Raw genomic sequence first — 27,198 nt, 5'->3', positions numbered from 1 at the left:
TTCATAGCTGGACTACTCTTTTTAAAACCAAAGAAAAAATCAGAATCTGCTGTCAGAATTGTTATAACATTCCACCCCCATCTTGAATCCTTTTAAAAAGTCACATCAACATAAAGAATCACAGGTAACTACTAAAAAGTTGACAACAAAAAAACTGTCACATTCAGGAGAGGAAATTGTAAAGACTTTATTAAACACTAAGAATTACAGACATAAAGACGGCTTGGGCTGAACAGTAAATGCATTCATTTCATGACATACAAGATAAAATTGTCCTTAATGCACCCTTTAGTGAATCAGCCTAGTGGTGTTGCCAAAAATACAATGGTAATCTTTCGACTACAATGTCAGAGAAACAAAATGAGAAAATAAATTGGAGACTGATGGACTGGACAGCCCTTTAAGTGCAGTTCTGAGCCTTTCCAAGCCATACAGTATGTGAAGACTCAAGTTTGCATCGGTGGTACAACTCTTTATATTGTTCTGTTGACTGAGTAACAGTCATTGTATTCAAGGCACTTGAATAGACTCAGAATCATAGTTATTTCCTTTATATGAGGTAGTGATATAAATACGAGGGGGGTAATGATAACTCATTGAAATATATTGTGTCCAATTCATCTTCAGTTCACGGAACAAACAGCATTTGCTTTCCTGTCCCAATGTAGACAATCACTGGGAAGAAATTCTGCTAAACTTTGTTCATATAAATCCCACTATTCAGAACCTTTAATGCAATTAAATGCTATTTGTTCCAACAGTGAAGTAGCACAAATAAGTTTTAAAAAATGAAAGAACTGTCAAATCACAAGCAGTTATTCATTACACTCCTGTTATAAACATCATAGCCTGCTACACAAAGGAAACAGATTAATAATGAACATGTACTATTTTACAAAAACAAAAATCTGATTAAGAAAAAATAAGCTTCTGAGCAAGCACTGTTACTACAGCATGTGAAGTATGTAGAAATATCACTTAACAGCTTCACTTCACACTTTCCTTAGTTTTGCATTCTACAGTATACTGACTGGTCATTATTTGGGAGAGACAAATCCCAGCCAGATCTGAGTGGTTATCAGCCTTCCTACTGAAAAATAGTGTACTATTAAATACATGTAGGTGACATTCCTTTCTGTTTTGCCAACAATTTTGCTTTGTTAATATTCACAATCAAAGTGTATATTACGTGTAAATATATACAACTATTCAATGCTCTTAAAATGACTAAAGTGACTTTTTAAAGGGCAATAAAGGCGCACCTACTGTAGGTGAGTGCCATAGTGAAAATACAGCACTTAAAAATGAAACAAATTTCAAATTTAAGGTGGGGGGGTGATCTTCAGTTGTGTCTCCCAATAAAAAGGTCTGGCTGTCAAATACAGCAACAACTTAGAGCTCTGCAAATGATAAAAGTGACAGCTTCTGGATACAGGCTAGATTGTGTCTTTCTTACGTCCCTTTTGATTCTGTTGTGCTATTTGACTAAAGCCAGGCTGACCTTGGAAAAGAGTAATTTTAATAGTTGGGCAATGCTTAATTACAATTATTATTATTTTTCCAATGATATGAAGCCCAAATGACTGTTACTTAAGAAAGGATTTTGTAGTAAGGCCACTAGTGGGCCTACTGTGTGGTACTGTGGTAAAGACAGGCTAACAGCAGTTCTTTTTTTAACAATAGCAATGATTATATATTATATATTTAAGCATTTAAATAGCAACCCTATTCTTTGAGTCATATATATATGTATATTTGTATTGTGCCTTTTAAAATACATTGTCAGTATTTGTTTAGGAAAAATACTGTACAAAAACAACCTATAGACTTGCTTTGTATAAACATTAAAACTCTTTATAATCATTATATCTTTTGGTCTGTAGTAAACATTAATAAACTTGATTGGATTAGCCACAGTATAAGGACAACACCATCCACCTTACATTTTACGTCTATTACATTCATCTTACAACCATCTTTAAAAGAAGGCAAACACGTAGCTACAAAAATGACACAAAAATATATCCTTTTAAGCTGATTGTTCTAATTATTCATGCTCAGAAAAAAAAGGTACTGACTTCCTAGTAAATGGTTTTTGATTTGCTTGACATTTGTGTAGTTAAACAAAAATCATGCCAAAATAATGTATCAATAATAATAACAACAATAACAATTCTAAACAATATATGAGTATTTAAAAGAGAATTTTAGATTAAAGCGGAACTGACATAAAAATCAAGCAGGTTTGAATCAAACATTGTAGAAACATTGCACCATTTCAGATTGTAAAACACGCAACAGTGCACAGGTACTTGAGGAGAGGCTCTGATTTACAGAACCGGTTTGAGTCATAGATGGAGAAACGTCTTTCACCACATCAGCATTACTCTCCATATTAATACTGAGCATGATCATGCTATAAACTGGCTCGCTGGTTCTGTTAAAGACGAGGAAAGTCTTACGAAGGGAGTATGTCTACAAGAAATATCCAGGCAGCATGTCTTAGCCTATGATAGGATTATTGCTTTATGTACTGACAGTGCCAGAAAACACGTTTTCTGTGTTCTATATGAAGTAATCCTATATACCAAGATGTGAGAAATTAAAAGACCTAAACGCTCGTCTGAAATAAATGAGCATATGTAGGGAATCTTGGATATTATTATTGTAGCTGTAGTTAACTCTCACAGCACTTTGTAAGTTTGACAACAAAAGACAAAGATCATCAATAAACTAAAGTACAATAATAGGATTGACAACAACAACAAAAAACCAAAAAAATCTAAAATTCTGCACTGTAGTTACTGGATTAACTTTTTGTCAACATCTGAAAAAGAATGTAATTGTACAAGACAGTGTACAATTAGGTTTCTGAATCAGTAAAACGATTATTCAGAACTGCTAATCGCTTCACGTTAACAGAGCAGACACACAGAACAGGTTGGTAGGTAGCATAAGTACTTCTGAAGCTGAACTCCAAAAAACATAAAATAAAAAGGAAACAAAAAGTGCTACAACAGTTCCCAGTCCAGGTAATGTGTATAAAACATAAAAACAGGAAACAGACATGGCATCTTTTCACAGGACAACAAGGAGTTAAAATGGAGGGGGTTCCGTTTAAAATGGGAAGTGCTGAACACCAAAAAAAATAATATAGCGATCTTTTTTCTGCTTCTGGTAAAGTGCCGAAGACAGAAATAATGGTGGGATTTGGGGTGGAGCTACTGAACGGGAGACACATTGTCCTTCAAACTCCTCCACAGTGGCTTGGCCCCTCCATGCTTCACAGCGGTCCATGCTGGGCTTCATACTTGGCCAGAATGTTCTTGCACCGGCCCAGTTCCTTCCGCAAGTCAGCCACCTCCTGGCGCAGAGCAGAGTTCTCCTTTTCTAGGAAGCCAGCCCGGATGGCGATCTGGTTCTCCTTCAGCCTCCTAGCGTCCCGCGATCTCTTGGCAGCCATGTTGTTCTTTCTGCGCCTTGCCCAGTATTTGTCATCCTGCTCAAAAATGGCAAAAAAAGGAAGAGAAAAGTGTACCAAGTTATATTTCATAAGAAAGAAACAAATAAGTCGGGTTAAACTGAAGCACTCAAAGAGTAAATGGAATCGTCTTTTTTATTGACATGTCTGTCATATAAAGACAACTTCACTGCATCAGCAAATTAACAGTTTGCACTTAAATAGTGAAAAATGGCTAAGTAACTTACCAAACTTTGATTTTGCTTATTAAACAGTTCAGTGGAATGCTACAAAATCGTGATTGTGATTTAAAAAAAAACATAGAAACCTAAAATGTTGTCTTATACTGTCCACAGAATAACTGAAATAAGGATCTTCAGATTCTTGACTGAAATGGGATTGCCTTATTTACTGGCTGTGACAGACATTGTTCCAAAATCAGTTAATTTTCCCAGGCTGCTCTATGCCACAAAATCAGCTTTAAGCAATTTACTATTGAGCAAACCCAGCACGTACACACCATTATTTTAACAAATTGGAAAGGCAAATCTCTTAATCCCAACCTAAAAGAAGCGATGCTGGGAGAACTGAGAATCACATGACAGCCCAGAGACGATTGACTTGAGTTTAATCTTCTTACATCGTCCCCCTTATAGCCGGTTGGCTAATGGGCTCTCTGGGATAAAATGTCACCTGGGGTCAAGCACTGCAGTACGAAGCAAGGGCAAGCTTTTGTGATTATGAGGAGGCAGAGAGATATGCTAGCCCACACAAATTAATTTACATCTCTGTGTGTTACCCTTTTATTCTCATGCAAATCACTGGATGGCAGACTTGAGGAAACTACCTGTTGCAATAAAAAACGCTATTTTTGTCCTTTGGCAAAACAGAACGGCACGTTACTGTGTCTATGTGATGTTTGTTAATTTTTGAAGCTAGATTTATCTTCTTCATGGGTTTTAAAATAAACACCCCCTCCTTTGTATATCTTTTTAAATCCCATGTGCTGCTAATTTAAAACCTCACATCTCCTGTAACCTTAAATAGCCTGTCAATGGCTTACTTTAGTGTGTCCCCATTTGAGAAAGACCTTTTTCTGTACACATTTTATTTATTGATGAATCAATAGCAATGAAGTGCCAACTGAAATTATTCCTAACTTTCAATTAATTTTCACCACACCATTGTCTACATCAAAATACATTTAATGCTTTTTTGCACACACCCAACTGGTTTTAAAAAGAAGTTTTAGAAATGGGTTGGGTGAATTTCATTTATATCTGTATCACTACCACAGTAAAACAATTTTAGACCAAAGCCATGAAATTACAAAATTATAAGACTTTACCTTTTGAACTATGACGGTTCTACTTTCTCAAAATTGCTAAATGGACATCAGATAATTAAAATAAAATTAACAATTTAAGTGATTTCACCTTTTTTCTCTGTAGTTTCAATTATTACTTTTCATTCTAGGGCCTGAAATGGATGGAGGGAATCCTCAAATCCAGTATTTTACTGCGCTTTTTTTCAGACAAATGGGAAAAGGTGTATATTTTTGATTAATTACTTTGTGTGCTTTGCGTCCACAACCCCCTGAAAACCAGCTCCAAATTACCTTCATATCATCTGGAATAAAGACCTTGCGGGCCTTTTTGATCATAGGCTGTGGTTTGAGCTCCTCCTCGGAGAACTTGCGCTTGCGGGGATCAAACATCTCCTGTCCAGGGACACTGGACAGGGCCAAATCTGCAGGGTCTGGCTCATAGCCCACAGGAACCTGAATGCTCTCGGGATCAATGGGGCTGGGAGTGTTGCGAGCTGATGGCAATACTGTGGAACCAAGAAAAGGAAAAACGTCAATTTTTTGATGGGTGATAAAAGAACAGAAGGACATGTACAGAAGTACTGTATAGGAATTGAAGGCTTGAAGTGCCAACAATTTTTTATTAAGATTGATTATAAGGACTGTTCCCCCTGCCCTTATAAATAAATATATTGCAAGATTCAGTGTGTTCATTTTGTCAAAAGTGCTGACATTAGTAAGAATATTTGGGGGGGGGGGGTTTCTACAATAGGTGGAACATATTTTACAATGCTATATAACCACTGTGCTGATTTGTTTTAATGCTATTTATAAGCTGTTAAGATTGCTATAGTGTACAGTAAATCTCTGGAATTTAAAAGTACTTCCTTTACAATGTGCAAATAATAAACATTTACCATAAGTAAAATCTGATTTCCTCAATGCCAAATATGGCAAATGCAGTAAAAGAGCTCAGTTGACTTTTTCTAATATCTTCCTCATCTAACAAATCCAAAAACAAAACTATTTAGAGAAAGCTGCTATCTGTAAGCTATATGTTTTGGGCATACAAATGCATTATGGTTTTCATTTTATTTTGTTGCTTATGTAGGGTGATTTCCCATGCACAGAAGTGTAAGAATTCCCGCATCTGCAACTTTGTTTCCTTTTATCAGGCTACTTCAGAAAAACAACTCCTTCTTATTTTCCACCAAAGATCTCTGTGCACGAAAATATTTCACGTGTCGCTTCTGTAGTCAGCTTGTTACAACACAATTAGCAGTATCGAGAGCGCCGTGGCAAGGTTTTCCCGTTAGGAGGCGCACAAGGCGTACACTTCAATTAAAGTTAACTACAGATTTAAAAAAAAATTCTGGAATGAATTTTCGCTTGCAGCCTAGACTTTTGTCACGCAAAAAAAAATATTGCATATTTTGTGGAATTCTTTTCAATGTTAGAAATGCAGCCTTGAATATAATTCTTTAAGAGAAAAAAAATACTGAAGTTCGTACGAAAGAAACCATCCATACTCGGACATCAATTTCTCAACACAGGCAACACAGTTATGCTTTGTTGTTCAAAATGATTGTTTTTAAATCATTTGAAACTCTGTCCAGATCTAACCCATTAGTGCAAGCCAGCCTCATTCAAATTAAAAGAGGGACAGAGTGACGGTAACAGAAAATGCCGATCACTTCAGTTGAAATGAAATATTAATGAAGTTTGGTGTGAATTAGCTACTTCGGTGTTCAGTCAGAAGTACAGTATCTCCGTCTTTCCATAATACTGCTTATGGAGTTGATTTAATTATTAAGAGATCGAATGAATATTGGATCTTTTTACAGTAAGATCTTTAAAAACATCATATGTACCAATGCTGATCAGAGCTTAACATTTTAATATTACACTGTGCTGTCTGTGGCAACACCACTCTTCCTTCCAGAAAAATATGCTCCCGAGGTGTTTATACATTCAGTACAATCTGTATCTTAAACGTGTGGGACTAGGTCAGGCAAAGTAAGCAGTTTCCGATCAGGAAGCATTTTCAAAATAAAAGCTTTGTTTCCTCATTTAAGAGTTCTTTCATCATCATCTTCTATGGAATTATGCAAAATTTACACAAGTTACAAGTATTACACTTCAGACCATGGTATTCTTGTACCATCAGAATTTACAATAAGTGAACAGGGTATTTGATAATTTTGCTGGTGTGAATTATTTACATAAAATTACCTTATCCCTATTTTTGTTCTTTTCACTTCTAAACACTCAAGTTTTTGTCATCTGATTACCAGGCACTACCCAACAGTGTTATTTCTCACCTACCATATCATTGCAACCTTCCCTCAGTGCTTAAGAGCTCCCATAATGTATTGCAGACAAGGTCTTTTTTCACACTAATCATATTCAGTATATTCATTTCCAAGGTCACCTTTAACCTTCACTTGTGCTCAAACAGATTTCAGTGATTAGAATTTGAGGCTCTGAGCAAAAGATGCTTTTAAGCATTGCCTTAATTGCATCTATGCTTCCCCTTTCTGAGCCCTATCAAATCACACAGAAAATTACCTGACTCAAAGTGTGAGCATTTAAATACAATGCAAATGCTGCACTGCTTAGTGCTTGTGTTTCTTCCAAAAGTAATGTATCAGTGTTTAAAGAGCTTCCTTCAAAGATTATTTGGAAATGAAGTATGGGGCTTTATTAAAATTGGGGGATGTAAAAGCACTATGTACTACTTATTTGTAAACTAGCTGGGACTTTTTTGAATTTTTGTGTGTTTGAAACCATATTTTTATAATTATTCAGAAGCCTCAACTTTGATGGTACCTGGAGCAGTAAGATATATTTGCCAACTCATATGAAAACAAATACATTATATCTCTCAAACAAACTATAACCATTTGCGTGACGGTTCATTTAGAACATATTTCAATTTTTAATTTTTACCGTACTACTGGAAGACCATTTCCCTGTTGCATCATATTAGCAATTAGAGGAAGGAACAACAACACAGTTCTTTTGAGAACAAGGTAATGTCGATTTGACCTTTTACTCCTATCTTAATTCACCTAATCACAGCATCAAGGCTTACTATCTCTGTGTCCTTTAACATAATTGTTTAAAAATGTAAATATGGAAAAGCAGCATGGGTGCCAAGGTACTGTAGGAGAAGCCTGAAATTCAGTTTCAAGAGTTAGCCCTTGGTTCTATTTTCACTACTTTTTTCTGGTATTGTTGAAAATCTGCTTTATAGTTCTCATGTGTAACAATTTAATTTGCAAATTCCCCTCAATGGTATTTAGTACAGTGTGCAACAGAAAGTTGATTAATAGTTAGCTTTTGGTCAAGTCCAATATACAGTAAGCCATTCACCTTGAACACCCAGTAAACAAACACAGGACCTACAGTTCCCATACTCCCCAGATATCTCACTTTCCATAAGTGACAAACCTAAAGTGATTAATTAACAGTAAAAAGAAATATTTATTTTAGCCTTGAGTAAAAGTTACAAAGGGCTTATCACTCATTCAATGAGACATACATGATTTGTGTACTCAAACTATCAAATGTCTAAGACAGTTTTAATGCTTTTCCATTCCATTATGATGTGCTCAACAGAATGTCATGGATCTTTTTGAAATAATCTGTAAAGTGCATGTCACTAAGGATAGTGATGGAGCAGTGGCACTGTGGCTAAGGATCTGCACCTGTTGCTGGTTCAAATCCCACTGCCAGCAGAAAAATCCTACTCGGGTGGGTCCCTTGAGCAAGACCCTTAACCCCAGCTGCTCCAGGGGTGCTGTATAAATGGCTGACCCTGTGTTCTGACCCCAAGCTTCTCTCTCACTGGCTGTGTGTCTCATGGAGAGCAAGCTGGGGTATATGAAAAGACAAATTCCTAATGCAAGAAATTGTATATGGCTAAAAAAGTTATCTTATCTTATACTAATGAAAAGTAAATAAAATTCAGATACCTTATTGTTTTCTCTTCTCCTTTCTTTTAATCATGACAGTTAAAGCAAGCAACTGCATCCAATTAAGCTTGGCAGTTTGTGATGAAACACTCCAATCATCCAAGATGTGTAATGTGTGAATATAATGCTTTATAAGTCAGGCATTTGTTGGGTCTGCGTCTGTGAAATGTGATGTTACATGCTTATTAAACTGAGGAGAGATCACTGAAGCGACAGAAGGTATTTAAGTTTTTATGGAACTTTGTTCACTCTTAAAACTACAGGAGGAGATGAACTGCTTCACATTTAAATACCCTTACACCCATACTGTAACTCAATGGTCATGTTGCAAATATGACTTAGACCAAAGGCTTTCAGGGTCATCTGGCTGGATTAATGATTTTGAGGCTATTGTAAAAGGAACCCCCATTTTACAATGACACAAATCAAGGCAATTAAGAATGAACAAAATATTTAAGTTTGTAGGATATATTTGATATTTTTTATAATATACACTATCCATCCATTTTCTAACTGCTTCATCCAATTCAGGGTCACAGGGGAGCCAGAGCCTGTTCCGGCAAGCAACAGGCACAAGGCAGGATACACCCTGGACAAGATGCCAGTCCATCTCAAGACACAGACACAGACAGTTTTCCCACAAGCCAATTAACCTTACCGGTATGTCTCTGGACTGTGGGAAGAAACCAGGGTGCCTGTTTTAAATCCACACAAACAGACAGAAAATATCAACTCCACGCATATTATCACCCTAAGTCTGGAATTGAACCCAGGGTCCCAGCACTGCAATATAAGTAATTCACTCTTCAAGTCTATACTATATTCTATATTCAAGTCTATATTAGATTCCAAATGATTCAGTGCCAATATGACCATTCAGTGATTCTGCCGATCTGACACATCAGGGGAATCTGAATCTTTACAAACTTTTCTGCGGTTCCCTAACGGTGCCATTACAGACCACTTTGGGAACTATGGCTCTTCACCTCAAGCCCAAAACGATTGAATAAATGTATCTGTTCCTGCTTTGTTAACACAGACCCATTAATCTTGAGGAATCCATATCCACACTAATTGTAAATGTACTGTATAGTAATATTTCTGAATGTCCCTGGCACTAGAAAGGTTAATACCAAACAACTAAAAAGATCTATAGGAACGAAATTGTTCCTGCAATACCTGTTTTGTGTAAAACAGCAGCCGCAGATACCGACAGTACATAAAATAAACTCAGACAAACTGACCAGATTTTGAAAATCTAAACTCAAAATTCAATTTCCTGGATCATTTACTAAGTAAGACTTACTTCACTTTCAGTAATCCATGTAAGAAATTGTACTTTTCTAAATCTTTTCTTTATTATAAAGCTAAGGGAATGCATTTCCACGCTAATAAATCAATATCTAGACAAATAATTTTAAGCTGGCATTCCAAACTGGACTGCAATTCATTTAAAAGTTCTACTCATATAACATATATGACATATATAACATGTAATCATACAAAACAACACCTCTACTTTAAAAATACTCTGAATGCACTAAAAAGGATTTTGCCCATTAGCTCAGACGGCAAACAGTTACGTTTGCTCAAGGGAAGGAGAGATGAAGCATTTCAAATTTCCCGAGAAGAGAAGAAAGCAGGAAAAAGCAGTGGCTTTTCTTCAAAGCAATGTTCATAGGTATGAATGAAAGGATTAAGGGCACATGGACACACACAAAAAAAGAACAGAAATCAAGTTTCAAAGCATTGCTTAATTATGTGAGAGCACAAGGACTGTCCATCGGGTCAGCTTCCCAATCACAGTCAATGTGGTGTGTGGGGCCCCCTTTCCATTTCTGTGCTATTAGGGATGTCTGACCTGTCACAGCAGTAAGTTTCCATGCACATGTATTTCACATCCAAACTGGCAACTTGCCACTCATTGCAGCCCCTGTCTGCCTCTGCCTATTGCGGTGGAATAACCACAGGCCCACAAGGAAGCTGGCAGTATGTGGGCGTACAGAACAACCTTCCTGACTAATCACACTGTGCCTCCAGAGGTAGCTCCTGAAATAGGAACGGGTTGCCGATGGACAGAAATACAAAGAAGAATTCGCACCAAACATAACGTGGGCATGTTTTTCCTGTTCTTGGTTCTCAAAGCCTAGCCAGTTTGTTCACACCAGCACCACAGGCTACCACCTTAAAACCTTATATTTCACTTTCAGCATAGAGGCTGCTAGCTGTATCTTAGTTAGACCTCAATCAAACCAGGAGCCATCTTAAATATAAGCAGAACTAAAACTGGGCCTTAATTTTGTTTTATTTAAATAATTTGCTAGATATAAAAACATTTAGAATTTTTTCCTGATACGCAAAAACTGGACTGACATGATATTTCTAGAATAAAGCGTTACACATTATTTCGTGGAATTTTTTTTTCTCCTGACTACCATTTATGTAAAGATAGAAACCTATATTTAACAGTAGTAAAAAACACTATATTTAACAATTATTAAATATGTAAGTTAAGTAAGCTTGAGTGTAGATCTTTGATGAAACCTGCTTAACACATAACACTATGTGCAGTACTTGTAAAGTTTACAACCTGTATGTGATTACTATTTAACCAAGATTTTCTTTAGAAAGAGCAGGACCTACCAGTTGTAACATACGGTCCTAGCTTTTAGAAGCTTCACTTTTCATTTGTATAATGTGGCTGTAGTGTTAATCTAAAATGTGACTGATTTCATTGGGCATGCGTACTAAGTGACCTTAGAATTCACACTAATTCCTTGCTGTCACTTTGCTGCTATCTGGTGAAGAGATCAGCAATATGTTCTGGTATATATCTGAGCGGTGAACTATGTATGACCCGCACACAGGATGCCCGCCTTTGCACACAAGAGAGCTAATTCAACCAAGCCTTTTTCATGGGCAAGTACCACTACAACATCCCCACATTCGCATTGTCCTCACTGACTCAAAAACCTCTTAAAGACTATCATATGCCATTGTACTCTCATGCTAATTAAACTAGACCTGCTTCTGTTCCTTAATCACTGAACATGTTGATGGAAAAAAAACCTCCTGAGATACAACCACTTCAAAAAAATCAATCTTGTTTCCTCTAAAATCCTTAAAGGGATACCAGGGATTAATTTAGCACATATTGTAACACATCTTTCCATACCTGTCACTGCTGATGAAGATAGACAACAGAGGACAACACACTCCTTAAACTGCCCTTTCTCAGTCATTTTACCTTATAACTATTCTGCTTCCTTTACCACAAAACCTGGTGTAGTGATGCTAGACTAGAATGTTTTGTAAAAGGTTTTAATTTGAGATTCAAGACTTAATTCAATGCAAAGCCTATGAAGAAAATACATTTTTAAGTTTTAAAGTTGAACATTTGCATAAAAGTCAACAACATTCAATTTTCGAAAACAAATCATTTTGGTCAAATTTTGCCAAAGTGAGTCTTCGCTTATACAGTGTTTTTTATTGGAAATATTATATCATGAGGCTGAATGCAACTGGGAGTGTTCTCAAAACTTCACTACCGTGTTAAATTGCTCGTTTTGTTGGGATACTCACAACAAACCTTAGACCTACACTACACATTAAACATTCTTGTCAATTTGGAAACAATCACATTTATTTTTAGACTTTCATTTTGTTTTGTTTTTTTAAATCTTTAATATCTGTCTGCACAAAATTCCCTAGGTATTAGTTCAAACCTATTTCAATTTTTTAAATGTATAAACGTAGAAAGCAAACAACTTTTATAAAAACAAAACAGCCAAGTTACCGGAACATCCACGAAAGAAAGCAGACATAGCAAACGCTACGTTTAAACTGAAGTTATGTAAGGTTATGGAGACGTATCGACAAAGCTCTCCTAAAAATATTATTTAAAAAACATTCCTGCCTCTGCTAAGCCAATAGATCGGAACATACTAATATAGAGATTTCTACCAGAAGGGGGGCATACAGTACATTCACATTGTTCTCAGTAATCATTTCATAGGTTGTTGAATAACAAATTCTTAAATTGTTTCCTGGTATCCACATATAATTTCAAATAAGAAAACGGCCTACCCTTTAATAAGAGAAACGTGATCCTAACGTACCATTAAAATCTACTAATAATAACATTTAAGTAAAACATCACATAAAATTAGTAATGGACAATTCCGCTGCATAAAAGCAATATAAAACTTTAATGTTACCATTTATAATGACCAGTTGTCACAACGAGTTGTTAAATGAAACAATTTTAAAGAAAGCACACTTGTAAACAAAACAATGTTTTGTTGTTTTATTTTTTAAAGGGAAATTATAATGGAAACAGACGCGCACAGACAGCTTAGAGATCAACAAGCTTGCGACTGCATTCCTCTTTGAGTTAGACCTGGGTATTCTGCCAGAACTGCCTTTTACACTAAGTCATTCTGGACTCGCACCTTAAAAATGCAAGAGCAATACGGGGCTTGATAGGAATTAAATAGTAAGAAAAAGAAGAAGACCATTTCCGTCCATGTCAATGTTACTTTGTTGTCCAAACTCAATATTTTCAGTTGCAGTCATTTGATAGTTGTTTACCAAATAGCACGTACACAGTACGATGACTTGATATAGTGGCTTGAATACGTTAATATATTGCTACGCATCCAAATGTTGTCAGGACTTAAAATGGGAATATGACAGAAATGAAAAATACGGCTAGCCGCAGTTTGACAGCTTGGATGTTAATCTAAATGTCAGCTGGTGCGAGTATGGATTTTCAGTATGACTCTGGCCGGCAGCCCAGTGGTTTCCAATACAATAAGCTGCATTGCTTCCCTCAAACTGGTATAAATCGGTCGTGGCTCAAAGAGAGGTCAGGTTGAACACACGTGACTGAAGGAAGGCAGATGGATCAAAACGTTTTGCGCTGCATGCATCTAAACGTGACCTGTACCCTTCGCAGGCTTTAAAGTGAGTTTGCTGAAGCAATGAGTGCGAGCTTTAACACGGTCCTCAAGGACTTCTCCCGTGTAGGATAGCCGCAAAAACCTAGCACCTTAAACTGAACAATACAATGCAACATTCCAATGTATATAAACTATAGTTCATAGCTTGTACGACGCAAAGTATAAAAAGAGCGTCTAGGGCTAACTGAATTAAAACTGTAATCTAGTAGGTGAAATCCTAGAAGAGCTTCAATTCAGTAAATACAGGCGGCTTCAGGCTACCTAAAACGTCCAATCACGAGGACAACAAACTTCGACGTTCCCAGCACTATAAACAGCAACAATACAACTTCGAAGTACATGGTTTGTGCAAAACCAAACTACAGCTCTTGTCTTGACTATGTTATGAACAGTTTTGAACTGCACTCCGAACAGTTGCTGAAAAGCAGGTAAATCTCTTGGGTCTCTAATCACTTAAACACTACACTGGGCCTTATATATTGTAATTGTCTTACATTGCAGCAATTTTAATGTCCCGCTATATTATACCAAAAACGCTGTCCCGCGCAACCTAATGTCAACAAAATGAATAACACTTGTAACAATTTAATGTAATCAGATTTAACGATTATAATAAATAAAAGACAATAAAGCATTAGAGTTTATTTATGCACTGGCAACAGTAATACTATGTTATTGCAGTCTGCTATGCAAGAGAAAGTTGCCGGTAGCTACTGTACTAAACTGAGATTTGCAGAACGCACGCAGCACGCGAGAGCGGCACGGCTCTGCCAATGTGATTGCTCTCGGTACAAACTGTCCTTTTTTTTTCTGGAGGGATCTCTTGCGGAGACAAGCGAGTCTCCCAGCAAGAGCAGCACACGGCGCCTCCATGTGTCTGTCACGTGGTCCTACACGCCACAGAAATATGAGCCTGTTTCACGTGAGATTTAATGTGCAAAGGAGGGGAAGAGGTCCGGAGGCAGACCGAACCAAACAAAATAAGGAAGGCGCACACACAAGGCAGGAAATTTCGTGAGAAAACTGGCTTTGCAGTAATCGGGGAACAAATGCTCACTGCCTTCAACCAAGGCTATTACTGCTATATTATATATTACCAAACACGAACTGACTCAACTCTATTATTTCATTAATTTGAATGGCACTTTTATATTAAATGAAGGATTTAAGTCTTAACCTAATACAATTATGGTTTATTGTTACTTAATCAATAATACTAATTTAAGATGATTTTGCGAGAGTTGCAAATATCACAGACTTCCCCGAGAGGGATAAAAATTAAACATTAGCAATTCCTGACATTTTAAATCTACATGCAAATGATAAAAAAGTTTTTCCAGTAAATCATTAAATGCGCTGTTTATTTTGTTTTGTTCAAGATTGTATAAAACCGGAAATAACATATCTTACAAACTCGCATTTTCCGGTGTCAATACTATTTGGCAAGCAAACGTGTACCGTAATGAATTATCTTTTCGCTAGACGCTTTTTCCAAGACCATTATTTTTATGTAGAAAGGTAAGTTTGCTATTGCTGCTGTATTTGCATAAAGCTTGGGCAGGTAATTTCACTGTAATGTGTAATACACTGTTACATTGTTAATGCTCTCTTTATTGTGCTTCTGATGAATATGTTCACAGACTTACTCCAAAGACAGTAAGGCACTGGAAGGATTTAAGAGTCTCAAAGAGGTGTGCACCTTTGGAATTGAACGGAAGGCTTAACGATGGTTTACTTCTAGCTAAAAATTAAATTAGACAAAAATGGTTACAGTATGCTGTCAACCAGTGAAATGACTACACACCAAATTTTTCTGATGCAAAAATAGTTTTGCATTGCAGTTTACATTCCACATCTAAACCAACAAGACCGTGGATACTGTTTGAACTGATAACAAGGCTGTATAAAATACTCAAGATCACAGCACAGATAATACCACCACATCAACACCACATTTATTTGTTAACTGTTAAGGTACCCATAATCACAGCTACAGTATTGTGGTACAGTCCTACAAAGGCTGACTTTTGGTGGCATAGCATATGGTAATATATTTGAAATCAGAACATACAGTATGTTCTCTTTGCTGTTTCAAAGAATGCATTGAGAATATATTTTGCTTTTACTATTGAATTTCTCTGCTCATGCAGTATTATTCCTTGCAGCAGTGATCCTGAATTGTAATCCACATTTAGTTTCCAGCATGGATAGGGTGTGCAAGATATAAATTAAGATTATTCTTTTAACAGTTTAAAATGTTTGCCATTTATAATTTTGAATGATAGGAAATAAAATGTCTAAAATACAATAATCTTCTGATAATGTCACGAAAGCAACCATGTACTGAAAATGAACTAGTTGTTTAATATTTGGAAGTGTTCATGTGTGCTAATTTCAATGCACAATGCCTTTGAGGGATAATAGAATACCTTCTTTAACATTGAAATGGTTCAAATTAAAAAAGAAAAATACAATAGGATAAATCAACTTTTAAAAAAACTTGTAACTAAGAAAACAAGAAAACCTTATAGTTTTCTTGTGAATTGAGCTGTGAATGAAAGTTACGATGAAGGTGGTTTAATGTACACAGGCTGCAGTTATATGCATATGTAAAATAGAGAGATTTGTCTTTTACAGAGACACAATACAAACATACAGTAATGCACAATCATTTTCATGAACGATATACACAGCATATTAATGCTGTGTTAGTAAGTGAGCTGCAATAAAATCATAAACATAAAAAAAACAATACATAGGCTAGCCCACTAAATAGCACCTCTTTCTGCAAAAGGCTTTTCAGACAAAGTAGGCCAAGCTAAATAGGAATTCCGCCCACATCAAAGTAGGACGCAAAGTGTACTGACAATAAAAACCTTTGAACTTGCAAATTACTGTACCTCAGAATCAAACATCAACCGCAGTTCAAATACTGAGATTGGTTTCTGCAGTACTGTGTAACCAGACTCAAAAAGTTAAAGTTTGAGCTCGTCTTCCAATTTGAACTGTTTTTCCATCACATAACTCTGTAAAGAGACAAGTCCAGCCCATTCTCCTAGCTTTCTCTCATTGAAAAATCTAATTACTGTGGAACACAGCTGGAGCAGTCAACTGTCAAACATACATAGGGTTTACAATCCTAACATAAAGACATCATTGTCATTTCTAGGGTTTAACTAGAATTTCTTTTGAAACTGTACACCAGTTTTTGACATTCATGGGGATTACCATGCATCCTGAGGTTATCCTTTGAAGGTTAGTTACAGGTTCTTTTTTAATATTTTTACATAAATTGAATATTGTGAATTTAGTTACTAATGGCATGTGCAGATGGTTTCACATGAAGGCATGATCTGTCAAAGCTAGCACAAAAATGTAATACAAAGCACTGTTGTGATAGGTTTACATTCTGGATAACATTACACACTAATTAGATGTATTGTGTCACCCTGCACAGTACTGTAGTACTGAATGCTGACTTCTGTTGCCAGTGATAGACCTATTCTTAGATTTTAGCATCTTCATCTAGTCTTGAGTCACCCTGTAACAGTAAATAAGAACTTTAATGATACTTAAATTTTTTTTAGAATGCACATTGTATGTATTTTTGGAAAGTCAGCCTTGTGTGCTTTTAAACCTAAGATAAATTTTCTTGGATTGGCGACATAAAAACAAATGGGTAATTTTATTTGTTTGGGGCTTTGTTGGTTAAATGTATGCAATTTAACAATTAAAACCCCTGCAAAAGGAAAAAAAAACATGGATATCAGTACCTTTTTGCTTATTTCCAAATAAAATAAAATATTCAAGAAGACCATGGATTTAATTATGCTGCAATAAGTCACATCCTGTTAATGTGAACAAATGATAGTAATACAAATATATACCTTTTATAAATAATATTTGAAAACAACATTTTATTAATCAAGGACAGACAACATTCAGTGTCAAGGATCAGAATGTAATAGTTGGTTAAGTTAAACTGAAGAACCATTAGAAAGTCTCTATGGATTTTTATTCAATCCAGAGCACATTAATCACTTGAAGAAAGATACTGTAAAACAGCCTATAAATCGTAGTAGATCAATAAATATCTTCAAATCTCCAGCTAAGGTATTTTAAATGACTGTGTATTGTATTCTTCATACTGTAGACACAGATTGTCAGGGCACGTAAAATACAAAATTGAAACGCTAATGCTAATGAAAACATTCTACTAATCTACCACCTAAAATTTATTTTAAGGCAATTATTTTAGATGAAAATAATTCAGTATTTTCTTTGTACTTCTTTCAAAAGTAGCTTTAGAACATATTTGAAAAAACTACAAATTTGTTACCATAGCTAATCAGTTTTATTACTAGTAGAGAATTACTGTATATCTTAGCTACCTAATCTACTGTAACTGTCTTAGGTTATCTTTTAAGTTATACACATACTTCATAGTATTGCTAAAGATTAAATGTGTGTCAATATTTAGTTAATTTAAATGAGTGGCTAGCAAGGTAAAGGCTATTTGATTTTATATCAAATAGCATGTGATAAACCCATCATGACACGCTAGGCTCTGATCATGGTAAATCATAACTACCTACATGAACCCATGATTCCTTTCAATTACATTACTAACCTTGCTTGTCTCATAGTCCTTGCTGGAAATTAATTACTTCTTCATGTCAAACTTCGCAATTGTCACTGAAGAGGATCCTGAGATACTTGTTTAACTTATGTGTGGTTAAGTCATGCATGTGCCTATAGTCAAGATCTGTACCGCTTCCTTTTTATAAGATATTTTCGTTTGTGAATTCCCGTATTATACTGAAGAAATGCACATATTGTATGCAGACAGAATGCTGTACAGTATATGCTTTTGCATAACTTGGGCACATTACCTGATCTAACAGGACTGTGAATGCAGTTTGGGGAAACCATGGGCGTGTGAATGGAGGTGGTGGCACGATTGCTCAGGTCCATGACAGAGGGCGCTGGCGGGGGCGGTGCTTGCTGCAGTGCTGGTTGCTGGTGTTGGTTTTGGTCATGTTGAGAGGGACTGGATGGGATACCATTTTCCGAGAGAAATTCCTCAAGGTCCATGTATTCCAACTGAAAAGTGTCTCCATCGTAAGGCAGAGTCTTGTCCCACAGAGTTGGACCCAAGAAAGCGGACTGGGGTACATTTGTTCCACTGCCTTCGTCGTCTATTTTCTTCTCCTTCTCCTTCTCTTTCCCAAAGCCTATAAAACATGAAAAACCTTCATTGCACACACAGTATGTGAAGTGATATTGGCACAGCAACCTAAATCCAAGCATTCACTTTTCCTCTCCACCCAATTATCCCAAATGGAATTCCCGGCAGTTTCTAAGGCTATTATGCAGTGTTTGACACAGACATTAAAAGATATAATGCAGCCCCCAAAATGAAGTTTAAATCACCCTTCTAATCGGAAAACTTAAGGTAACAGTTCACCAAGGGATTTCGCTGCCAGGCAGACTAACAAAATTGAAAGCAAGCGGTTAAAGAGTGCAGAAACTACACTCTTTACATCCTACGAAGTGTTGTCGTTTTTGACTATTATCGAATTTTACACGTTGCATTATTCGATATCTTTTTATGTGCGGTTTAAATATACGAGCATAAAGGCACGCCGATTAAGATATTTCAGTGCCGAATAATTTTAGTTCCAAAGGTAGTTTCAAATTCTACCCATCCAACTCTTTGAAATAATGTTACTTGTGGAGTTGGCGTTTTCTAACCATAGTCAGAAACGTTTAATAAATAGTAATTAAATATGTGTATATTTAAAAGTGGGACGTCTTATGAATAAGACGCAGTTTCTGGATAGTCGAAGCACTCATTCTTATTAAACAGTAGTTTCGCAAACCAGTGTTGATGTCTGCCTTAATGCCTTAACTTATCTTCAAATAGTTACTCAATTACCGGAATTTTAAGATGCCCCCAAAACGAAAAAAAAAAACCAAAGTACTAAATACTAAAGTTCTCAAGCTTTCCACTTGAACGTGGCACAGAAACAAAACATGCAGAATTTACATGAATTTATTCCAGAAGTAAGGGCAGTCAAATTACTTCATTTTAAATTTCTAGTTATGCCTGTGTGCCTTAACCTTACAGTATGTGCATTACAGAATTGTTTAGCACTGGCAACTGAACGTTGTCCTTTTAATTTTCGAGTTTCTTCATCATTACCTTTTATGTTATTCATCATTAGCTAGACTAATTTGTAGCCCTGTTGCATTTAAAGCAAAAAATATATTTCCAGTGAAAAGCTTTATTATGTACAGTACTCATACTGTTTTTATTTACCCTCTTCGTGATGAAGCGGCAGTTTCAAAGGATTCTCCAGTAGCGATTTCAGCACGCCATGGGTTGGAGGTAGGAAAGTTGGATTTACAGGGAGAGGTCTAGCCATTTTCTCCATCTTGCAAAAAGGAAAAAAAAACAACTCCTCTTCCAACAATCAAAGAATAATATATATTTAAAAAACGAAACAGGTGATCCCGGAAACAATTCGACTCGCTCTGCGACTGCAATCGAAGAAAGATTAGTCCCCCCAAAAGGTCGGGTATGTTTACGTTCACACAGGTTGGGACAATCTGCGAGACTGAATCCAGGCTGAAATGATTCGCAAATCCATGTGCAGATACTGACAGCTGTGACGTCAAACCTTTTGGCAAAACTCATGAATACGAATAAGGAGGCAGGAGAAAGACAACCTGGACTGGGCCGTGCGAATGCGTTTGCTTCGCGTCGCCTCCCTTGATGGAATTATTAGTTTTGCTTTTTGAAACTGCTGTGATATTATCATATTCGTTTATCTTTGATTTTTCTGATGCGTTACTGAGGTTCCGTGTCCATTGTGACTTGGAGTAAGCTAAGTGGTTGAAAAACATCAAACTGCTGAAGTGACAATGCGTAAGTTCATATATGGGCAAATAGTAGGTAATCAATTATAAACTGTAACTTCACACCTTTCTTCACAGTTATATTCAGTTCTTCAAGTACATTTTTAATCAGTAGTGCCAAAAATTGTTGAGTGCGCCGCTTTGGGTATTCAGATAACTTGTGAATTTTAAACGTCTTAGCTCAATAAAATAAACTTCAATTATTCGCATATTTTCGATTATGTTTTTACAAAAAAACAAGAAAGCTGTACTAAAGAATCTTTAAAATTGAAAAGGCGTGTTTTAAATACAGTTTCATGAATAGCAGAATTTAACGCCATTTATATATTTAAAAAAGGTAGATTGTGCCTTATGTATTATTTTGCGATACAGTGTGAGGTAAGCAGGAATGTTTGCATGTCTGATTTTTTTTTATAAAAAAGGTTTTAAAACGTCTCCCAACATAAAGCGAGCATGCAGTTTTAGTATTAGTTATACTATTTTGATCTTAAAGATGTAAATATGGTGTGTGTGGGGGGGAAATACCATCAAAGAAAACGTTGCATGGCTTGAACACACTGCCTTAGAGGTTTAGAGTGTGAGCTTTGGGTGATAACACACGTGTGCACTTTATAAGCAGAGCTGGGTAAGAGTTCACAGAAGCCTACAGACACTAGTATAAACAAGACGTACTTGTTTGTAGAATAGAGCATAGAAGATTTTTTTTTTCCTACATGTGGCGTTTTTTGCAGTAAAGTAACCTGTGTATATAATTTTCTGTTCTGTACTTATTTAAATTTATTGAAAGTCTATTATTTTTCATTGGAATTTATTTCTCACCCGCCTACTTCAAATACAATAGAATTCAACCCGTAAACCAAAAAAAACAACACAGCTTCCGAGGTGAATGATTTAGCTCTATCACACGTTGTCTGCACGGATACAGTACAGAGGGCTGCGGGAATGGGTTGTCACGTGAGGAGGCCGGGTTGACCTACTTTTATCCAATTGCAGCAGGAAAGCTTAAAACGCCAGTGTTTCTGATCCATGGTCATGTCACATTGAACTTCATGTGTTCAAGTTGGAAAGAAAAATACCCACCACTCCCCCACCCCCGAAAAAAAGTATAGGCATTTTAGTTATCCCGAGTTGACTGTACAGGCTCTCTGTTAGTACAGTTCCAGAATCTGCACCAAGCACACTTTTGTGCTTAATATCTTGATTTATCTTCGCTGCTGTTCATTATTTTAAAGTTTTTAACGAAACAAACGAGAGAGAAAGCACAATTCCTTCGTTGAATAAAATGAAAGCTTAGCTCCGTGATTTTGTTTTTGTCGTGTATACCGTATATTTATCCTGTCAACCATGGTAGTAACTATAGCAAGACGGTACTGTTGTGACGACCTGCGAAGGAACCAGAACGCACTGTGAGCCACACCTTACCTTGGTTGAATATTGCTGCCTGTAGTGGGGAAGACTGTATAAGCGAGAATCTTTGCTGATACAGTATGTCACAGCTTTTAGGAACACCTGACCTCAGTCATTAAAATAATAAAGTAGTTAAATATACTACACGCTTGATTTCACTTCACACAATGGCCACAAGGGATTATTAGACTCTACACCTGCGTTTTATACCCTGCAGAAAATACATTAAGCTTTCCTTCCACACAAATTAATCTAATTGTGAATTTAATTTGACAGAGATGAAATTGGATTTGAGAGGAAAACATCTGCCTAGCTGTGGATTGCTTTTTAAAACGGCACACATTATTTACACTCTGTATTGTTGAAGATAATTAGTTTATTAGTCATACATTAACTGTCAGGGAAGCTTACTGAGAGTACAACAAACATAGATGGGGAAAATTATGATGAGGAAATATTTTCTCTATTTTCAGTGGAAATAATAATAAGAAAAACATGAATGAAAAAGCAAAGGAGTTTTAGAAAGCATAATAATACATTTTCTGTTACTTCCACACAACTGTTGGTAACCATGGAATATGTGCACTGCTTTGGAGTGTGTCTGGCAAATTCAAGTATAGCTGATACTGTTGAACAAGGGAACAAAAAATTATACATTACATTTTGTTTGTGGTGCATAGTAATCTGCAGTTGAATTCAAAGCCAATCTGAAAGATATTTATAATAAAATAAAGATCTAAAAAAATTATATTTAAATCAGTGTCTTTGACCCAGCCTGCAAAATATTTCCCATTCCTTCCGTAAAAGAAGAGTGTGGTTTTATGCTTGAGTGCCTAACATATTTTGATATATATGTGTACTTAAAGAGACATAATGAAAATGTGTCTTTTCATTTAACAAATGCTATATCATTTTCTTTATTCAGGAACCATTAGAAGGAAACACAAAATCGGGGAGCTTACACTATGATATAGACATAGGCTTTTTACCTGTAGTTCAAAACCAGTTTATATCCTTTGAAATTACAGTCTTTGTGGTGCAGCAAAGTGATATTCTTACTTTGGTATCCAATGATAAAATATCCAAATAATGTTTAATATCTTTGTTTTGAGAACTTTATTCAGCCTACAAATTGAGTAAACTGAGCTTTGTTAATTATTAGCATACTAAATTAGCATACAGTCAGGTGCTTAACAGAATTGTGTTTCATTGTAGTTTACAAAGCAAGCAAATGTATGTGATGTAAATTATATGTAGTAAACACTTGGCACACTGCAGAGAAACCTTCTAAAACACTTTAAAAAATATTGCTATTGAAGTCTAAGGGCACTGTTTGCTATTGAAAAAATCTATTCATTTAACTGGTGTTCTTAATATTTTGGAAAGTCAGTGCAATTATACTTACAACACTTTTGTTTGTGCTTTACAAAACTGCAGGCACTCCAACTGAAGCATTCTTCAAAATGCAAGGTCTTTGTTTAAGCTGCTTGTACTGTATCTGAGAACCCATTACCAATAATAAAATAACATGAACACTTAGGATAACTGACTGATGAATGATCATATGCAAAGTTTCTCTCCAATAGTAATTGCAACTGATGTAGAAATAGTTTGCTTTTATAGTTAGCTTTATGTAACTAAAATAGTTCCAGCTTGTAGGTGTCTAGATGTAAGCAACATTGAGGGACTGGTCAAGGACGTATTCCTGAATGAGGAGACGAGGGTTTTTATAGTTGTGTTGAACAAAATCTTGTGAAATATTGATTCAAATTAAATGTTCATTCCAGACTCTTCCACCATTGCTGTACAAACTGTGCCTGTGTTTTACAAACTTCTTTCAACATCACAAGACTGAGCATTGTTTTTCAGGACACTTATACTAACTGCTGAAATGCTACAGATCCGTCATTGGGAATTGTTAAGTGTGATAGGACATGAATCAGCCCTAATCCCCAAAAAGGCCAGACTTCCACATCTATGTGAAGATCCACATGATCAAATTAACATATCTGAACCATGATGTTGTTTTCCTAAACAGAAAGCAGTCACATCATTCATTGCCCATCTCCTTTTTTCCTCTGTGTATATCATACAGTATGTATTACTTAACTAATAAACAAACAGATAATACTTGTAAAGAGGACTTGTATCATCCCAGGGAATATCACACTGAGCTCAAGAATGTGATTTCATAAAAATGTCAGGTATCAAGTATTTGGTATCTGAGATGAGTTAAACGTACCAGAATGAGACAATTAAGAATCTGTTTAAACAGCCATTCACAAAGACATAATATTAACTAAAGCATAGAATATTATCTTGCTTTTATTGAGTAATGAAGATCACCTGGTTGAGATATTAACAGAAATTAGTTAAAAGAAACCAGGAAGCTGACTCTGGGAGGCACAGGCTATGTTCCGGAAAGATCCAGAGCACAGATCCATCTGTGTTATCATTGTCAGACTGTAGAGGAATTCCAGGGAAATAAAACAACCCACACGTCAGCTTAAGGACTATAATCCGTGATCTGCATCGAAATGATCTGTATGATAACACGATCGCTGTTTAAAAGTAACACATATACAAAATGAAAACAAAAGAACACACTTCATCGGGCTTAAAATGAGCATATTATTAAGTTAGTATTGGGTGTGACCTGTCTGAGCATTAACACAATCCTGGATGCCTTGACACATGGACCTGTTCAGCTCTAGGTAGGCTGTTGTAGAATGTTCTGCCACTCATCCTGTAGAGCAGTGACTTTCATCATCCTTATGAACACAGTAATTCCCCAACTTCGAACTGTCATTTTTCCAGCAGGAAACAGTGTTAGGATTACAATGGAATGGAACAGTGGTTCGCATTGCTGCCTCACAGTGCTTTGGCCCTGGGTTCAATTATGGACCTGGGATGCTATCAGCATGGAGTTTGTAAATTCTCCCTACGTTCCAGGCATTACCAGTGTCTTCCAACAGTCCAAAGACATACAGATAGGTTAATTTGCTTCTGGGAAAATTGGCCCTGGTGTAAGTGTGCACCCTGGAATAGTCTGGTGTCCCCTCCAGGGTGTACCCTGCCTTGCCCCCTTTGCTTGCTGAGATAGGCTCCGGTTCCCCCACAACCCTGGAACGGATAAAGTGATTAGAAAACAAATGGATGGATAGAATTAAAGGAAATAATGTCAATGTTTTGTTGTGGCTAGCTTATTTCTCCTGTCTCTTTGGACAACCTATCAATTCCATCAAATGAGACAACTGTGATCTCCCAACCTGTGCCAGCAGGTTGCTGCTGCACAGCACGAGTGGCAGAATATGCCACAGCAGGCCACCAGAATAGTGTTAATGCTCAGAGAGGTCACACCCAATACTAAATTTGTAATGTGCTAATTTTCACAGTGTGAACTGTCAGAATTCTGCTCTGTTTCACACTGAAAAGATATTGTGATTGATTTATAATTTTTCCCAACATGTCCTGCTACTGTTTCTGACATCTACAAAATATTTTAATATTTGTGATGTACTGCCTACATTGTGTGGTGCTGTCTGTCACACTGTGTCATCTGTTGTACTGTGTATGTCCTGAGAGATCAATGCAAATATGAATTCCAATATACATGTACATATGGCAAGAAGCTCAGCTACTATACTCTCTTTGATTAAATCCATTAGAGCTGGATATTGCATTTCGTTTAAGCATCATTCTATGACAGAAAATCAAAATAGAAGCACATCATTTTTCTTTATGCATGTTGTTATTTTGTGCGTTCTAGATCATTGCTCTGTGAAGTGCATTTTCACTTGTGTAAAACGTACCATTTTATTCCCACGACTCTTGTTTGCAATGAGTGTTATACAATGAACTCCCAACAAAAATACTTTTACTTTTGAAACATTTTGATGGATCTTAATACTTAATACAGTATCCTCCAACCACTTTGAGAACTCAGGTCTAAATACTTTGACAGAGCTGTTAAACTTCAGATACCTTTCTCTATAATGTGCAAGATTATATTCTATATTTAGGGTGACTTTTGTTATGCAACTGTAAAGCAGCCACATATTTGTATGGTAAAGACTGTGAATCATATGCCTAAAGAAACACAGTTAAGACCCTTGAGTTTTAGAAAATACAGGCAGATTTCTCTCTTGCCTAGCCAAATATTGATTGCCAGAGCTAAACTAAGTTTCAAAGAAATTATTCCCTCAACCTTGTGGCCCAGAAGGCCCTATGGAATAAAGAACATTAGGAAAAAAAGGTTCTCCATTTATACATATACAGTACCATATATCTGTTAATGCTTACCGTATAAACGTTAATGCTTCGAAACTCAATAATATACTTGAAATTCAATGCACTTCAAATTTCAAATTGTATCTCTTTTAGCCACGACAAAAAGTCATGGTTTCAACACTAGGGATGTCCTCCCTTTCTGTTTAGTTTCATTTTTTATTATTTACACAGGATTTCCTGTTCCTAAAGTATTCCAAGGCATAACAAAACCTAAAAAAGTCTGCTCTCTTATCATACATCTGTAATAGAAAGTATAAATCCAGCCATTTTAAATAACAGCTAATATTCTGTAGTCAAATACAGCATCATAGTGAGTTGAAGCCCAACTCAACAGATGGTGGGTACAAGGCAAGATACACTCTGGGAGATCTAATGGAACAGATTCCTGGTCTTCCCATCATACTGACAAGTCCTGCTGGGTAAACCCAGATCTCTTCTTCTCAAAGGAAGACGCATCCTTTTCAGAATGGATAACACCACTGTGGCGAGATACAACACCTACCAAGTCGGACTCCACTTGCCCATTCTCTTAGTGGTAATCTGTTAAGGTCCCAGCTTCCGGACACAAAAACTGAAGACACAGAAACACTTAACCAATCTGATCCCTCACTCACCACCACACCTCCACCGTTTAGTATACGCTCAGTATTGGTCTTACCTAGTGAGCTACTCTTCTGGTTTGCGATTGCTCTTCAATTTGTTTTCCAATTGGCTTTCGTTTCTTGGCTACGATTATGGACTGCATTTTGGATTTACTCTAACCGATTCCACTTCCACATAGGATCCCTAAACTCATCTCTAACAGCAAATCACAAGCTCTTGCTGTGGGCTCAGTCTGGGCATTATACCTTCCCCATGTGTGGAATGCAGTGAGAG

General features: G+C 36.4%; 1 protein-coding gene across 3 annotated transcripts; it reads right to left on the bottom strand.

The window, feature by feature from the left end:
* Positions 1-173: 173 nt before the first annotated feature.
* Positions 174-20,445, bottom strand: hlfa (HLF transcription factor, PAR bZIP family member a). 3 transcript variants are annotated; one of them, XM_088599642.1, is made up of 5 exons: positions 20,027-20,445; positions 18,597-18,938; positions 5,079-5,293; positions 2,930-3,502; positions 174-2,898 (listed from the first exon to the last, which is right to left on the bottom strand). In XM_088599642.1, the coding sequence occupies exons 1-4, from the start codon at positions 20,139-20,141 to the stop codon at positions 3,284-3,286; spliced, it is 891 nt and encodes a 296-aa protein (XP_088455768.1). In that variant the 5' UTR covers positions 20,142-20,445; the 3' UTR covers positions 174-2,898; positions 2,930-3,283. The 3 variants fall into 3 exon arrangements, with proteins under 3 accessions (XP_088455768.1, XP_088455769.1, XP_088455770.1); XM_088599643.1 differs by having other exon boundaries at positions 174-2,901; positions 2,932-3,502; XM_088599644.1 differs by having other exon boundaries at positions 2,930-3,499.
* Between the last annotated feature and the right edge of the window lie 6,753 nt (positions 20,446-27,198).

The sequence above is a fragment of the Lepisosteus platostomus genome, chromosome 11 (assembly GCF_059453375.1).
Source record: "Lepisosteus platostomus isolate fLepPlt1 chromosome 11, fLepPlt1.hap1, whole genome shotgun sequence".
NCBI lineage: Eukaryota > Metazoa > Chordata > Actinopteri > Semionotiformes > Lepisosteidae > Lepisosteus > Lepisosteus platostomus.
This window is presented reverse-complemented; position numbering and strand designations above follow the sequence as displayed.